This window comes from Arvicola amphibius, chromosome 10, assembly GCF_903992535.2.
Source record: "Arvicola amphibius chromosome 10, mArvAmp1.2, whole genome shotgun sequence".
Taxonomy (NCBI): Eukaryota; Metazoa; Chordata; class Mammalia; order Rodentia; family Cricetidae; genus Arvicola; species Arvicola amphibius.
The window spans coordinates 20,914,415-20,931,988 of NC_052056.1; the positions used below are offsets into that span (position 1 = coordinate 20,914,415).

The following is a 17,574-nucleotide window of genomic DNA, read 5'->3' on the forward strand; positions in this document are numbered from 1 at the left end:
TTAGTCACGCTGCTTTTTCCAGAGACAGTTCTTTATGTAATTGCTTTGTCTTGATAGCAGCTTCTGTCACCAGCTAGTATCTGCAAAATGATTGTGCTATAATACATATTTGTGAATATTCAAGCATATTCTCATTTATTAAGGACGACTATGTAAGAAGCAGGCTTTGATTCCACACATTTTACCTTTTCACTATAAATTTGACAGCAGAAATTATAAAACTATTCCTTTTCTATACCTCACAGTAGGCATTCACTCCTTCCTAACACAAGTTATAACCTATAAATATATTATGAAACCATCTTCCTGGACTGTAACTGATTTTCATAGTGGATAATGAAATATATTGAATACTCTTTTAAATAGGTACTGAAATTTGCTTCTTAAGAGAATCTTAGGATGGACAGACAGACACACCTACCTTAAAGTTCTTGCGAGAATAGTTCTGACAGGACTGGCAGGACCCAAAGATAAAGTTTTCTTTATCTCTCTAAAATTACTATTCATTTATCTGTTTTTCTTTATTGGTATAACGGGGGCAGAACTAATTTGAAAAGGTGGTGGCTATTGATTACTTAATGGAAGACTATAAGTGTAGAGAAACTCTGAAGTGAAAATCTATTCTGTGTCCTCCCATGCAACAGGCCCCATTATCTAGCAGTGGGAGCCATTTTGTAACTCTCATTAATATGTAATAGGCAGCATCAGGCTGGATATAGGCTACTAAATTGCCACCGGCCTAGGTTTCAACAGGCCATAAGAATGTCTTAAGTATACAACAGAGTAATAGGTGTCCTTGATATATTAATCTGCAAGCAGGACAATTGTTTCCTCACTTCCCCCTGAACTCAGGTCAATGAAGGCCTGACGGAAACACCTACTAGGCAAGTCAAAGCAATTCATGTCGTGGGTGTGTCTCTATGTTGGTATACTCTGTGTAAACTGATGTGGTACTTTCCACTGTGAAACACAATTTCAGCTGTCAGTGCTCCTCTCACCACAAGCAAGAAGAGCTGCGGGCTTGTTCAGCACAGGAGGCAAGTCTGCCAAAGGCGCTGTGTCTGCACAGCCATCACGCTTGGAGCAAGATTCTGGAGCACAAAGACTATCAGGCTCACTTGTCACATGTCCAGGATCTCTTTATTTCAACCTATTGTACACGGAAAATAAGGAGTTTTAAGGGCAGTGGGGGTGAGAGGTGTGTCGGAGAATAAGGCTAAGGACTAGGGTTCTCTGACAAAGGCTAGCTAAAGTGACCTCCGATTCTGAGTGGACAAGAACAAACTCTATAGATTACTGACTACTGCTATGACATTTTTTTCAAGTTACTAGGTTACCTTTCCAGTAAAAACTATTCATTTCTAAAGTATATTTTTTTGAAATGATGCATAATCCTTAGGACAAGGTAACTTTGGAGCCAGGAACTCAGGAGGCAGAATTTACTCTGAGTTCAAGCCCAGCCTGGTCTACAAGAGCTAGCTCCAGGACAGGCTCTAAAGCTACAGAAAAACCCTGTCTCAAAAACAAACAAATAAAAACGATATCTTCTTTGCATTTATAGGCACACACACACACACACACACACACACACACACCCATGCATGCACACACACAAGACTAGATACCCATCATCCTAAACAATGCATATGATCAAATTGATAGTGAGAAAGTCAATTTTTTGAATCAGTGATTTTGAAAAATTTGAAAATGTATTCAGGAGAGCCATTTACTTTGAAGCATTTTAAGATTATTTATAATTACCTAGCCAGAGTGAGTTTGCATAAGAATGTAAATTCAGTCTGCTAACATGGGAAGCTTCTCCTTGAAGTCAATGAGGGGAGATGACCTGCACAATGGGAAAGGGAAGTGGGATCTCAGTGCAATCTCATGTGAAAATGTGAAGAAATTCAGTGTTACTCTCAAGCTAGGCATACATCTGTGCATTCTCTTTCTGATTACTGGCAGAGACATTAAAGTTTACAAGATTTACTAGTGGGAAATGTACTTGAATTAATTTTGTTTTTAAGCAAACCTGTCTTAGGAGGTTGAAGAAATCAGTCAGTCGCTTGCTTTGTTCCATTGTTGTGTCTATTGGTTGTTGGCTCTGTTGTTGCTTGTTCAACTTGTTTAAAGGAGGCTCCCTTTAGAATTTTCAGATGCTTTGGTTGCTTTTGTCAAGAGATAAATACTATAAGTTAATATTAAAAATTTCACCACTATTACACAAGTCAAAGGAAGATATTTTTAGCAAGATTTATTATAAAATATGAATAATATTTATATCTCCAATGCCTTTTGAGAGTCTAGAGAAGGACTTTTCATAGCCCACATATTCAAAATGCTTTTCAGAGAAGCTGTAATAAATTTAGTACTTTCAGTTGTGAAAGTCAAATCTTAAGTTTCTTTTCCTTTTCCAATTTTACAGCGCAGCAGCAGTTTTGGGAATTTTGATCGTTTTCGGAATAATTCCACATCCAAATCTGATGACTCACCTGAGGTTAGTGTTTTATTCTATCTTTATGAACATTATAATAGCATATTGTCAAAGTTTAAATGTTAGCTAAGGAATTTAAATACATTCTCAAGTCATGTAGACTTTTATAAAATTTTGAAATAAATGAGCAATTAGGGCCTAGTATCATGTTGGGCATTAAGAGGTAAACAGCTATCTAAAAAAATCTCAATGTTTGCGCAGAACATGAATTTAAAGTTAGTGACAATTTAAATATTCTTCTAATGCAAAGTTACCGCGACAGTTCCTGGTCTCTTGAGCATTTCCTTCCTAAAGCAATACACATGCATGAGAGGACAGCATGCTAAGTTGTTAAATGGGCTTGATGGTTATTCTGATAAGATGAGGATGTAGCTACTCCACTGAAGTCTGCCACGTCTACTGTATGCATTAAAAGCCTTATTGGTTACGATTACAGGCATATTGGTAAACTATGCACAATTTGTATGTGCCTAAGCAAAACTCACCATAATATTAAATTTTGTATATAATAAAAGCCCCAATTTATATTTACATTTAATTAATCAGTTATCATGAAGAAAGTATAGTGTAAATAATTGACTTATCTATTGAGAACTATTGGAACTATTGGTGTTTCAATTTTATTTTTGAAGGGATAGAGCTGTTCACTAAGCAAAATTGCTTTTCTAGAGAAATGACTAAGATTTTCTAGAGAAATTTTCCAGAGAAATGACTAAGGTAGAGCCTAAACTTTTCTCTGGCTTTACAGTCTGCCTTTCTGTTATACCATCTTATTTGTGAGCCACCACTTGGGATGGGTGACTAGGAAAGGAACAGTAACTAGTTAAATATAAATAGTAGGAGTGATTCACATCGAGAAAACTAAGAATCCAACATATATTCATAATTAATCTTAATCCTCACCCTACCCTAACTCAGTGAACTCACTAATAGTTGCTTTTAGATAAACAGGTTATATAAACCTTACATACAGATATAATCTGCTATTTTTCCTTCAACAAGGGATATTCTAATAAGTAAAATATAATTTAACATAATATTACTTTTAATACATTCACTAACATGCACCTATATATAATATATTGACTGATGTAATATATGCACCAACCATCTCACACACACACATGTATACACACACAGACACACAACAAATACTTATCTTAGTTTCTTCTCTTGCTGTCGTAGCACAATATGCTGCCAAGAGCAACTCTAGGGAGAATGGGGTTATTTCAGAGCACAGTTAAGAATCACAGTCTATCATGGTGGGGACGTCAAAGCTGCAGGAGCATAAAGCAGCAGGTCGTGTCACCAACATAGTCAAGGTGCTGTGAGCAACGAACACATGCTCAGTTTCCTGTCTCCATTTATAAAGCCCAGCCAGGGAATGGTGGCTAGAGCAGGTGGCTCTTCCCATCTCAGTTGTATAGTCAAGATCATCCCCCAAATGCTTGCACAGAGGTTCAATTCTAAGTGATTCTAGATGTTCCCAAGTTGATTGTAAACAGCACCATTGCAATCACTTTTTACTCTCTATATTTATTTATTTAACTTTAAATTTTTTTTAATTCACTCTACACCAACCACAGTTACTCCATCCCTCCCCTCCTTCTGCTTTTCCCCACCTCCCCTGTCCCCATCCACTACTCAGAGAAGGTAAGGTCTCCCATGGGAGTCAACCAAGCCTGCTATATGAAGTTAAGGCAGGACCAAGTCCCTCCCCTCTGCATCAAGGTTGAGCAAGTTACCCCACCATAGGGAATGAGATCCAAAAAGACATAATTATATACATACTCACACACGTATGTATCAGCACCTGTTTGTGTATGTGTGTATATACATGTGTAAATACACAGAGGGGAATTTACTTGTGATGCTTTATTTTCACTTAGGGTTTCAGATAAACTTTGAACTCTCTATAGCCATGTGCAGTGTATTCTGCTACTATTTAGATTTTAGGAAATCTATGTAAGTTTCTCAAGCTCATTCACTGTCAATGGAATGAGTAGGAACGGCCTTGTAATTTGTTAAAGCATCGAGAGGAGCTGATAAGATAGTTACTCATTTCTCAGAAACCCAGCATCAGTTTTTCCTCCTTTCACAGATAGCTACATAATGGCAGGGTTTCTGTTAACTACTCCCAAGTCCTGTTGCAATGAGAGATGAAAATGCCTACTTCATAAGGTCTGGAGACTGCCGCAATAGCGCCTAGAAAGGGGATGAAAACAACAGAATTGTAAATTCTAGACAGAAACATAGTCCAGGCTTTGGAGAGCTTCACAGAAAAGAAAACAATTTAAAATATATGGAGACAGTTTCTCTGAAGCCTCTATAAATAATTATGAGAAAACCAAACAGTATTTGTACTGCATAATTTGAAGCTTAAATAATAGTAACAGTATCGGTTTTAACTAAATAATATACTCTCACATTTATTTCAGTTAGTAAAATAATTTTTCAATTAAAAACAAGAAAGTTACAAGCAAAGAGAAGAGAGAAGGAAAAGGCTAACTAAAATTTGAGTGTTCCCAAATCAAATTTTATTCTGGTATTTTGAATTAAGCAAAGACTCTGCCTTTATAACCTTGAATGTAGAAATTAATAATGTGCAATGAGGGCTTAAATTGGCTGTCCGTTCATATTTATCATAGGCAATTTGGGGTAAGATATGAAGCAAAATATAATATTGATTAATAATGATGTTAACTATGTGGTTAAACTCTCATATTAAAATATTAAAGCTCACTACTTAGAAGTTTCCCGTCATTTTTTATGTTCTGGGGATGACTGGCTGTCCACCTATCAAGCATGGTGGGCAGTACTAAAGCAGATGACCTTCAGAGTTCATGGCTTGCACGTCTGTGGTACCAAGAACATCTAATCCAAATATGTCCTCCAGGGGAGGAGGGAAACTGTCTCAAATTTTCACATCAGAATTTCCTCTGCTTAGAGGACACTGAGCATCGGTTAACATGCCTTCAAGAAGACTTAAGACAAAATAAAATATACAGACAAAGCCTTTATTCTCATAGAACATGCATCATGTGTGAGATGCATATGAACAATAAATGAGCAAACAAATTTTCAAATAAAATAAGATCAGAGAAGATGAGTACATCAGATAATCAAGAGGAAGTGTGGACAGGCATGGAGAATGATGAATCAGATACTTCTTCACTATTACTACATTTTAACTGGAGATCTAAATAGCTTATTAGGTCCGTGGTTATATAGCTTATTAGATCCATGGCTATCTCGATGTAGCCAAGGCAAAACATGTCCAGACTGCAGAGAGAACCTTTAAAGGTAAAGGAGATGCACAACCATGGCAATATTTTCTTACCATTTCTTTTAAGTTTTGTTGTTCATCTGTGAGTCAGAATCACCACATATGACTCGTCAAAACAAACTGTTCCCTAATATTGAAGATGCTGTTTTGAAATCTGTTAAGTAGCAAAGACTAACTTCATAAAGGTATGCCATTTTACCCAGATTCTATATGATGTAACACATTTTATAAACATTGATTAATAATGTTAATTATGTGGTTAAACTTTCAGATTAAAGCATTTCAAATCACTACAGAGAAGTTCCTCATCATTAATTATATCATATCACATTGATTTATTTATGCTATGCTGCTGAGCCTTGTAGGCAAACACCCTTACTTTTGTTTTGTTCTGAGTCATAGCAGAGACCACTGTCTTATAAGGAAGATTGTTAATGAGCACACGGTAACAGCAAAACAAATAAAAGACTTAATTATTACATACATAAAATCTATATATTACATGAGAATTTCTTTATTGCTGGGTTGAGCCAGATATTATTTATTATTACTTAAAGTTAACAATCAGTATGCACACACACCTAGTCAGATGAAAGCGTTGTAGATTTCAACTGATTTAATTAACTTCCAAACTTCTTCAAAAAAAAATAGCTATAACCATGCCAATTTCTTTGAGATGCAAAAGGTTACTGTAATGCTCTTCCATCACAGAAAAATGAGTAGGGTTTTTAATCCCTCCACAACTAAACTATCTCCCATTATATAGCTGTAACCACTCATGCTGCCTGATGGTTACTTCTGTTTTGATCATCTCAAAATCAAGAACTAAAATGAATAATAAAGCTCTTAAGCCATTGCTGAAATCCTCAAAAAAATTCACATGCAAAGATGAGAGCTCTCAGGCAAGTTTCTTATGCAAGTAGCCAGCTGGAAATGCTCAACGTGTGCCCAGAATGTGTGCAGCACAAAGTGACCAAAATATCCAGACGTGGATTCTCCCTAAGGAGGTTATCAATGAACGTTCTTAGGGTTGGACACAGGGCTTAGATGTGCTGCCTTTGTTTAACATGCGAAATCCCTAGCACTGAGAATCACTCAACTCAAACAAATGATATTTTCTTCTTTATAATTTTATCTTTTTTTTGAGACAGGGTTTCCCTGTAGTTTCTAAAGCCTGTCCTGGAACTAGCTCTTGTAGACCAGGCTGGCCTCGAACTCAGAGATTCGCCTGCCTCTGCCTCCCGAGTGCTGGGATTAAAGGCGTGTGACACCACTGCCCGGCTTATCTTTTTTTTTTTTTTTTAACTCCGTTAGGTCCATGAAGGGGAACTAACCAATGGGCGTGAAGAACAAAATAAAACCTCAAATAATGGAGGAAATCTAGGTAAAAAAATGAGGGCGATTTCATGGACAATGAAGAAAAAAGTTGGGAGGAAATATATCAAAGCCCTTTCTGAGGAAAAAGTAAGTGTATTTTGCCATCTGTATTTTTATATTTTTTGTAATATATTCAGTCGGCTCTTTCTTCAGATAGAGACTATTTGGTGTTTTGCTAAGCATTTAGTCTTTTTTTTTTTTTCTTTTACTATCATACCCAGGAAGTTCTGTAGTTCTGTAAGAAACAGCGTGTTCTCATGCACGAGTGCCACAGGGTGCAGGCAGACATCAGAGGACAACTTTTCAGTCTGTTCTCTGTTTCAACTTTTATGGGTTCCTTGGATCAAACTCAAGTCCTCATGCTTGTTCAGCAAGTGCCTTTACCCGCTGAGCCATCTGGTTGGCCCAGTTTTACAGATCTTAAGGAATTGTTACTCCTGTTTTAAAAGAAGAAAATTCACATATCTAGCATGTAAAGAAGAGCACATGGTTTAATCGTAACAATTATCTGTAATTTATCTCTTCTTATCACAAAATACTAGCCTGTTTACAAATAATCTACGCTTCCACATCTACTGCTGGCTTTTTGAGTTGTTTCTACTCTGGGCATATTATGAGTAATACTTTAGCAAACACTTGAGTGCGATTCTTTGTATAAAAATATTTTTTTGTTTCTTCTTGATGTATGGTAATTCTACATCTAATATTTTGAGAAGCTGGCAACTGCTTGTCCAAAACTATGCACAATTTTACTTACCCAATATCAATAAATAAATGGCTCCAATATTTCTATATCATGTCAGCTTGTGTTTTTTTAAGTATTGGCCATTAGTGAAGATGAAGTAGATTCACACTGTAATTTTTCATTTACATTTCTCTTATAATGGATGATACTGAGATCTTTTAATGTGCCTGTTGGTCCTATCTATTTCTCTTTAAAGAAATGTCTATTTAAATATTTTGTCTGTTTTTTAATAATTGGATATTGCTACTTAATATGTTTTAAATGTTCATATAATTTCTGAATGAATCTTTTAACCAAATATGATTTCTAAATATATATTCTTTCATTCTATGCATGGTATTTTCATTTTTATAGTATTAGTTGAATCCCAAATGTTTATAATTTTATAATAATTCAATTTTTCTGTTTTTCTTGCTTTTTGGCTTTGGTATCATACTTGAGATATTGCCTAACATTATACAATGAAGATTACTTCTGTATTTTCTCCTAATAGTTCTTAAATTTTAGTACATTTGGGGTTAGATGTTCTATGTGGTGTTTCAGAGGAGTAAAACTTCCTTATTTTTCATGTAAATATCTAGTTGACTCAGTTTCATTTGTTGAAGACTCTTCTGTCCCCATTTAAATGTCTTGGTAGCAATGTTTAAAATCATCTGACAATCATACTCAACATTGTTATAAACATATAGATTGTAAATATAAATATGTATTGTATAAGATTTAAGTTCCATGTTGTTAATTCCTATGTCTTATGCTCATTTTCTTTCTGCCCTCTTCTACTTGAATTCTGTCCCTGGTATTCTATTGCAACAATAGTAACCCCTGTGATGCCCAAACTCAATGACACTTTACGTTTTATCTACAGACACAAGGGGTGACATGTTTACATGTAAAACTTTCTGTTTCTCTGAGCACTCTTTGAACTTTTGTCTTCCCCAGAATTATTCTTGGCTTTGCTTTTGATTCTATCTCTCTAAATATTAAGACTTCCCAAGGCTTATTAAAATACTGGATGCTCCACTAAATATACCCTCTCCTCTCTAGTGATCTTAGACAATCTTATGCCATTGGGCCCCAGATTAAATCTTCCGAATGCCTTGTAAAGGATCCTACCAATACAGTGTGATAGGTCCTGTTAATCTAGCTAGTCCTCTGTGGAACAGACCTCCAAGAAATAAAAGAAACACCAAGGATGAACTAGGGAAATGTCTGTGAACTCTTTATTGTTGTTGTTTTGCTTTTTGACATGGGATTTCTCAGAGAAATAGCCTTGGCTTTCCTGGATCTCTCTGTGTAGACCAGGCTTACCTCAAATTCACAGAGTTACACCTACCTCTGCCTCCAGAGTTCTAGGATTAGAGGTGTGTGCCACCACCTAGCATCTATGAACTCTTAAGAAGGGTAAGTGTATAGGGAGAGCCTTGCAATGGCAGTACAAGTCTGACATCTATAAAAAGACAGTAAGAGGAGATAAGTATCAGAGTTTCTCTTTCCAGTCTTCTTCTGAGAATGTTTTGGCTAGATCTTGAACCATAACTTCCCACTGGAAGAACTCCTTTATTCCCCACCAGAATAGGCACAAATGTTATTCATAAGTATTCAGCTACTGATGCATTGGAGGGTCTGGCTTCAGTGCACACACTGGTAGATACCAAAGGGAATAGCTAGAATTGCTACGGTGTATTAGTCATATTTCTGTTGCTAATGGCAATGCATAACAGACTGATTATTCACAAACGGCCTTATTTTAGTTGTATTTATGGTCCAAGAAAAAGTGGCCACATCTCATGATGACCTTATTGGTGGTAGGGTTACAAGGCAACAGAGGTGCAAATACAGGATAGTGCCGATCCCTTTGTTAGTAAAGCCACCAACACCTAGTCAAGGAGGTTCTATTACAACCTCATCTAATCTCAACCATTTCCCAAAGGCTGTGCCTCTAAACACCAAAGTCAGATTACATTTTCCCTTTTATGATACTGCACAGTGGAAGTTGAATGCACATGTGAGTCTTTGGGGATAACAATATGGAATCATAGCATGCAGTCTCCAACCCCATAGCTCGTGTACTTTGCACAATACACATTAAGATCTAGGGGTCACATTCCGTGGTCACCACAGTGGTCTAAAAGGTTCTTCCTGAACTGGATCTCAATCACTTCTTTGAGTTACTATGTAATACCCTCCTTTCTCTCGTGACATTGACCTGTACATCCAAGACTAATTGTGGTTCCATTTTGTTCTTATCTTTCCTTTTGCTTAAGGAAAGGGTAGTAAAGTACCTTCAGAAGAAAATAGAAGTGCTATTCTCTCTTAATTCAGGCCAACATGTTATAAAAGGGTATCTTCATACTTATTTGGGTAGACTCAGGGCATTTGTTACCTTACAGTTGAAGTCTTTGGAATTCATTTTGCCTAAATAAACTAACCTTTCTCACTTTTGCCAAGTTTACTAGTTCTTTCACATTATACAGCCTATCTCCTTCATAGCACTTATACAGCTCATACTAATACTTAGAGTAGGGCTGCTTGTTGGTTCCCAGCCACCCGGCTAGCTTAGACCCAAAATAACCACACAGAAACTGTGTTAATTAAATCACTGCTTGGTCCATTAGCTCTAGATTCTTATTGGCTAATCTTTTACATATTAATTTATCCCATTTCTGTTAATCTGTGTATAGCGACTTGACAGTGGCTCACCAGCAAATTTTTGTTTATGTTGACTCTGGAAGTGCCTCCATGGCTTCTCTTCTGACTCTACCCTTCTTTCTTTCAGCATACAGCCTAGCTTTCCCCACCTAGTTCTGTTCTTCCCTGCCATAGGCTCAAAGCAGTTCTTTATTCATTAACCAATATAAGCGACACATACACAGAAGGACCTCCCACACAAAATATTTCCATGTACATAAGTTCAACTCCTTTAAAGACATATCAACATTAGCTTATAGACATTGCCTAGCCCATGCACACTAGAACATAATCTCTTAGAGCCCAAACCCTTTTCCTATGTTATCTTGTTTATTAGAGTATCCACAATTGTTTGAAAGATGGCAAGTACCTACTAGGCTGTGCTTCATAAACCTTCCCTAAATGACTTAATGAATAAAGAACAGATAAAAGCAGAGAATCAAACTAAGTCTATGCTTATTATGAAGTTTTATCAATGCTCATTAATGCTAAAATAAGACTATTGAATTACAATGTGATGACTATTAAGAAATTCATAAGCTTTGTCCAAACTTTCTAAAAATGGCAAACATTTGAGATGTTTTCAAGGAAATGTAATTTGTTTTGAAATTGTCTGTCTTTTCTAATTTTATGCAAGATTTGCTTTTCACTTGACTAGGTGGCAAGCACAGTATGAGGTTTGTAAAGCTCCTGAGATAAGGTTTGCTTTAGAATTGCCAAGTGAGCATGTTTTATTCATATCTAGTGATCTGGGAGCATGCAAATAACTGACATGAAACAAATGTGCAGAGTTTAAGCCTGTAGTATCAGATCTCGAAGGATTAGTAATGGCAGCAAACAGATAAGAGGGGGGACATGAAGAAGTAGCTGCGCTTCAATAGAAGAAGCATCAATGCCAATATAGCCAACATTTCTGATTAAATAGTCTTGATATGATATTCATCTTTATTTTCAAAACTAGACTGTTATAATTGCAGTTATATTCCACAACAAACAATGTCTCGTTTAGGGGTGTTTTCCAAGTATCCTCTGAACTGTTTTCCTAGAAAATGAACTGAAGATTAATGACTCTCATATTTCATGCTGATGTATTCATGAGTGTTTTATTGTTTAAATGTGTCTTGCTTGTAGAGTCAGAGCACACAGTGAACATCTCCATGGAAATCTGATCTGCACACTTAACCTCTGATATGTTTTCTTCTGAAGGAGGAGGAAAATGGAGAGGAAGCCCTCCCATATCGGAACAGTGATCCCATGATTGGAACACATACAGAGAAGACCTCCCTCAAAGCCAGCGACTCTATGGATAGCCTCTACAGTGGGCAGAGCTCATCAAGTAAGGCTAATGTGTAAGAGGTGGCATCTGAGAAATGAAGCCCGGGTTAAACTAATTAAAAAACAATGAATGATCACCTTGAGGTTGTTTATCAGATTAGAAACAAAGATGAGACATTTGATATAGAGAAGCTGAAAAGGTTTGATACATTGATTATACATGGAGTTATTGATTGTGATACATAGCATAACATATTTTGACAATATAGCCTGCAGGATTCTTGTGAAAATGCCTTGAAAATGTGTTAAATAATAACATCTGATACCAAATTGTATGCTCAGAAAACCTCGTGTTATCTTGAGTCAAAGATAAAAAAATTAATCAAAATAGAAAAATAAAATTTTGTTCTTTTTTTTACCTCCTTTGATTTTTTTCTTTTTGTCTTTGTCCCTTCTTCTCTCCCCCCCTCAGTCCTCCCATTCCTCCTCTTCTTCTTCCTTCCCTTCCTTCCTTTCTTTTTTTTTTTTTTTGGTTTTCTGCAAAGTGCATGATGCATGCCTAAATTCTATCACTTACATTAACCATTAATAAGTAGAGTCTGAAACAATGAATATTACCACATGATAGATATGTCACCAGTGGGATGGGAAAGTAGATTAGCAGGCAACTCTAAGGATTGCTGAGCCAACACTGATACTTAATTAAAAGGACATTACTCAAGATTCAGCCACATTTTTCTGCGGCAACACTCACAAGAAAGTACTGAGGGTGTTGGTGCCTTATGTCTTTCTGTATGTGAAGTGTTATCTTTCCTCCGGTGGCTTCAAGAATTGCAAATGTCACTGAAAAGTTTATTTTCCTCTTCCTTTTAAATCAACAACTTTTGTTATTTGAAGATGACTCACAAAGAGCAAATATTTTGAATATCCTCACATGTACTCATATTTGCTGTACAACTGTTATTTTATGAAGAAAAACTAAGGCAGAAACATTTGAAGGATGCAGTGTGTGCGTGCGTGCATGTGTATGTGTTTGTGTGTGTGTATGTGTGATTCAGATTTCATAAGTATCCATTTCTGCTGGAAGTATTCAAATTTATGTTGTGATACTGAATGTGGGAAGAATTTTCTTACTCCAGTCCATGAGGCAAAGCCTGCTCTTACACATTCATCTAGAGGGGAGGTCTGGGGAGAGAGTGTTCCACTTCCACGCTATACTTCTGTTTATACACAATGCAAAACGTCCTGTAGGATTTTTACCTTATTTCATAATGCATGATAGGGAAACTACCACTGTTGCCTTCCTGAGCAGCAAAAGGTCCTTCTCAAGGAGGAAGAGAGGAGACTGAGAGTGTGGGAGAAACATGGAAGGCCTTTCTTTGTCGACAGAACTGACATGACAGAAAGAAACAAACTGCAGCAAAATAGAAGCTTTGTTCTGCTTTGCTTTCTTACTCCCGAAATCAAGATCATAAAGGAAGGGGAGCAGAAAGCAAGCAACCTGGCAGAACAGGATAGCTTGGAGGTATAGACATTTGGGCCATCTTCTCCTCTGCATGACATGCAAAAGCATCACCTTTTATAAGGAAAGATTTTTCTCTCTTTGGCCTTTGGCACACAGTCAGAATTGTAGGGCAAACATTCATTACAATCGTGTAAGTTATAAGGCACTCTGAAATGTCATGTGTAGGCCATTTATGATCAATAATAACACATGATTAAAATGTTATGTATCAAATTATTTCTTAGTTTTCAAGTATGAAAATTTCTTTCTAGGTCTAGGCTTGAACCTATACCTTGCTACAGATTAGTAGTGGGCACTTCTTAATGCCCTTTAAGATAGATCAGATCATAGAGCCAAAATGAGACAGTATTGGAATAAAGATTGAGGAGCATATTCAGACTGGCAGGGAACGAGTCACAACTAACTCTGAAGAGTGAGTCACTGAGGGAGTGTGATTAGGAGACTAATAAGACTGGCATCCACTGCTCCAGCTCTAGACAAGGTGCAGGAGGCTAAGAACCTTTGATAAGAACTGTTAACCTTTCCTTCATCAGGTGGAATAACAAGCTGTTCAGATGGAACAAGTAACAGGGACAGTTTTCGACTGGACGACGACAGCCCCTATGCAGGGCCATTCTGTGGCCGTGCCAGAGTGCACACAGACTTCACACCAAGTCCCTATGACACTGACTCCCTCAAAATCAAGGTAGGCCCACATTACATCTGCTTCCTGGTCTGTCGAATGCCAGCTGTGTGATTTCCTTTAGGAACTACAGAAAGTTTGTTTTCATAGTAAGCTGGACTGATGCCCCAATGGGAAGAATTTGAACTTAGTGTGAGGTGGGGTGAGAGGGATCAGTCTCCTGTGGCCATTAACATAAGAGTGTGTTGGAGGGAGATGAATCGTCTGCATTTTTGAAGCTCTCAGAGGTGATCAGCTAGGTGTGCCCACCTGATACCAGCTAGACTAAAATAATACAGCAAAGGAAGTAGGCAAAAACAGAACTATGAGACAGGCACCCAGCAAAGCAAAGGCTTGGGGAAACACACTTGGCTGGGCAGCTCCAGTTCTTTCTAATTTAGCTGCCTCATGTAACCAGAGCTCTTTGCCTATTGATAACCCCAGCACAAATGTCGCCATACAACAAATTACCCTCAGCTCTTAGGTTTAAATAACATAAATATTCAATCACAGTTTTTGAGGACATAAACCTGGATATGACTCAGCTGCTATCTTCACCAGGATACCTCTGGCAAAAATCAGGGTGCCAGCCATACTATGATCTCCACTGAGACTTGACGTCCTTCTTAAATTTCCCATGTGTAGATAGAACATAGTTTGTTGTAACTCCCTACACAATTATGCCCATATGCCACTAAGGTGATTTTCTGGAGCTCTCACAGAACACAGAAAACATCCCATAGTTCATGAGTAAGGAAACTGAGTCTTTAGGGTCATCTGTCAGTTTTGCTGAAATTTGCAAGTTTAAATGACACAACGTACAAGACCACAGATGTAAAATATGACAGGAAAGACCCAGTGAAGAACTGTCACACCTAGAAACTGATTATTGCTTCTAGAGTTTGCTGGTCTGCTGGGTGGATAGTATCTGGCCTGTCACTTCATTTTCTCAGGGAAAAGTGCAAACACCTAGACCCAAACTCAGAAGACAGACAGGTACACATACTATCCCAAATCAGAGAGATCTTATTTTTCAGTCACAATCACATCCAATTATATATTACTAGAACAAGTAAATTGGTATTTTTCTTCAATCATATGTTCACAGGCCTGCATAAAAATATAGATTTAAGCATAGCTTTAAGGATAGAGCCTTAAAACTAGCAAATATTGGGATCTATGGCATCTCATTGGGATGTAAAGTTGTATCTCAAAAGAGTAAGTTTGATTCTTATTTGAGTAAACATGACTCATAAAATAGGCACATATTTTTCTAGAAATTAAATCTTCTCATAACGAAGTATTGTCAAGAGAATTTTTACTCTTGCCAATAATTGCATCCTATATCCAAATGTAGTCTTAGATATGAATACACAAAATATAGATGGTTTGGTCATGTCATTCTGCCTAATTCATGTTTCAAACTTTGTGGATTTTATATAATATCTCCTTTTGATGTTATCAGTATTTGGGGAAATTACATTGATGTTACAAAATGATATTTGAGAAATCGAGGTCCTTACATGGAGTTCCTAGTCCCATTAATAAAAGAATTTAAGAATGGGCTCAAAATTGAGGAAAAATTTATTGTAATTTAAAAAACCCCAGGGCCTCAAGTTTTCAGTCTCTCCAGCTACAGGGAAGAGGAATACAAAGAGGAGAAACAGAGAAAAACATGGCATTTGAGTTAGTTCAGCATGGCTGTCACCTACGTGGCAGGCAAGCAGCCACATGGTAGAGAAGGGTACTGTAATGTAAGAAAGAAGGCAAAGGAAATGTTATGGTTTTCTGAGTAATTCAGACAGACTTGGGAAACTGTCTGCAGCCCTACCTGAGCGGTGACAGTTCTGGGAAGTAATAGCTCTTTAGCTCACTTAAGGGCTCATTTTCATTCCTCTCCTCCTTTGAGCATGGTTTAAGGTGAACCCACTTCCCAAGAGGCGGCCCTTTGGCTGCATGATTGTCCAGGCCAACCAGATTAATCCTCTTATATTTTGAGTACCTTGAAAAATTAGGTCTCCACCAGGCCAGAGAGCTAGTCCCCACCCCCCCGCCATGGGTTTCTGTAGGTCACAGGTCAGTGCTTTCATGAGTGACACTGACAGCGGAAGCGCCATCATACTACCCCAAGAATGAATCAACATACCCAGCTACACAGATACTTCCATTACATATTTAGTAAATCCTTTACTTTCATTACTTTACCTCGATAAAACCATTTACATAGACTTATTTTATACTGTCAAACAATCGTGTCACATGAGCTAAAACCATGGACAGAGATCCAAGTTTCTTTCTTCCCCTTTAAGAGAACACGTTCAAATGATGGTCTGATATGCTTTATTCCTATGTTGATTTAGGAGGTGGGATAAAAATGGATCATTTTTAAGATCACACAACTTAGGCTTGAGTTCTGACCCCATCTTTAACTTCATTTAAGAATGTGACAAGTCACTTAATATCACTGTTTCTTTTTCTGTAACACTTAAAGCAATAATCTGATACCTCATACTCTCTACCAAATACATATGTAGTGCAATAAGAAAACAGTATATTTAACATACCATGTATATTTTTCAACAAATCTAAGTTAGTGAGTTAATATCACAGGAAAAAGAAAAGCAGCATCAGGCATGTAGGTGTTCTTCACTATATGGTGAACACTTTCATTGAGGATGCGAACTCTTGTCTATTTCTGCAATCTCTGAAGACCTTTACCACATTATCCTCATCCTTCTAAGATTCCTATGGTTCCATTCTTTCTCCATATTACTAAAGCATGATGGTGCTTTGAAATTTGATTTGCATTTGTTTTTGTCCTTAGAAAGGAGACATCATAGACATTATCTGTAAAACACCCATGGGAATGTGGACGGGGATGCTGAACAATAAAGTTGGAAACTTCAAATTTATTTATGTGGATGTTATCTCAGAAGAGGAAGCAGCTCCTAAGAAAACAAAGGCGCCCAGAAGTAGTAAAAGAGAGAGCACCGGGACTCTGCAGGATTTCTTAGAGCAGATTCACCTCCAGGTTAGTAAACCTTTGGTCTGTTTGCTTTTGCTGGAAAATGGGTAGAATAGAAAGTGGATCAGTCTTTATGCCTGGTTGTTAGGAATGTAAGATTTACAGCAAAGGAAAATCTGTTTTCCTAGAACAGCTCTTATTTTTCCTTTATTACATTTTTATGCAAGGACAGGTCTTGATGTAACACCCTTTGGACTAAACCCTAATTGTACTTAGCAGCCAGCAACAGTAGAGATTAATGTAGAGAAATGGCACTGAAAATGAAAAAAAAATATATATCTAGGAGAATAGGAGATCACAGAAAAATATTTAAGTGAGAATGACCAAGAAAATAGGTAGAATGCAGTCAAATTGAGGGACTCAGAAGAAGAATGAAAGGAAGCTTGTGTTTTTATGATAGAGAGGTCAAAATGAAATGCGGAGAAAATAACAATATAATCGTCTCAGAAGTAATTTCTGAAACAGTGATCATTAATGCTCTAATTATTATTTCAAGGA

The 17,574-nt window shown here is 37.1% G+C and overlaps 1 protein-coding gene across 1 annotated transcript in view; it reads left to right on the forward strand.

The window, feature by feature from the left end:
• Positions 1-17,574, forward strand: part of Samsn1 (SAM domain, SH3 domain and nuclear localization signals 1) — a 48,197-nt gene that overhangs the window by 15,858 nt on the left and 14,765 nt on the right. The window contains exons 2-6 of the mRNA XM_038345608.1: positions 2,426-2,497; positions 7,095-7,244; positions 11,797-11,926; positions 13,924-14,075; positions 16,876-17,082. Coding sequence (XP_038201536.1) covers positions 2,426-2,497; positions 7,095-7,244; positions 11,797-11,926; positions 13,924-14,075; positions 16,876-17,082 — 711 coding nt within the window. The remainder of the gene's footprint in view (positions 1-2,425; positions 2,498-7,094; positions 7,245-11,796; positions 11,927-13,923; positions 14,076-16,875; positions 17,083-17,574) is intronic.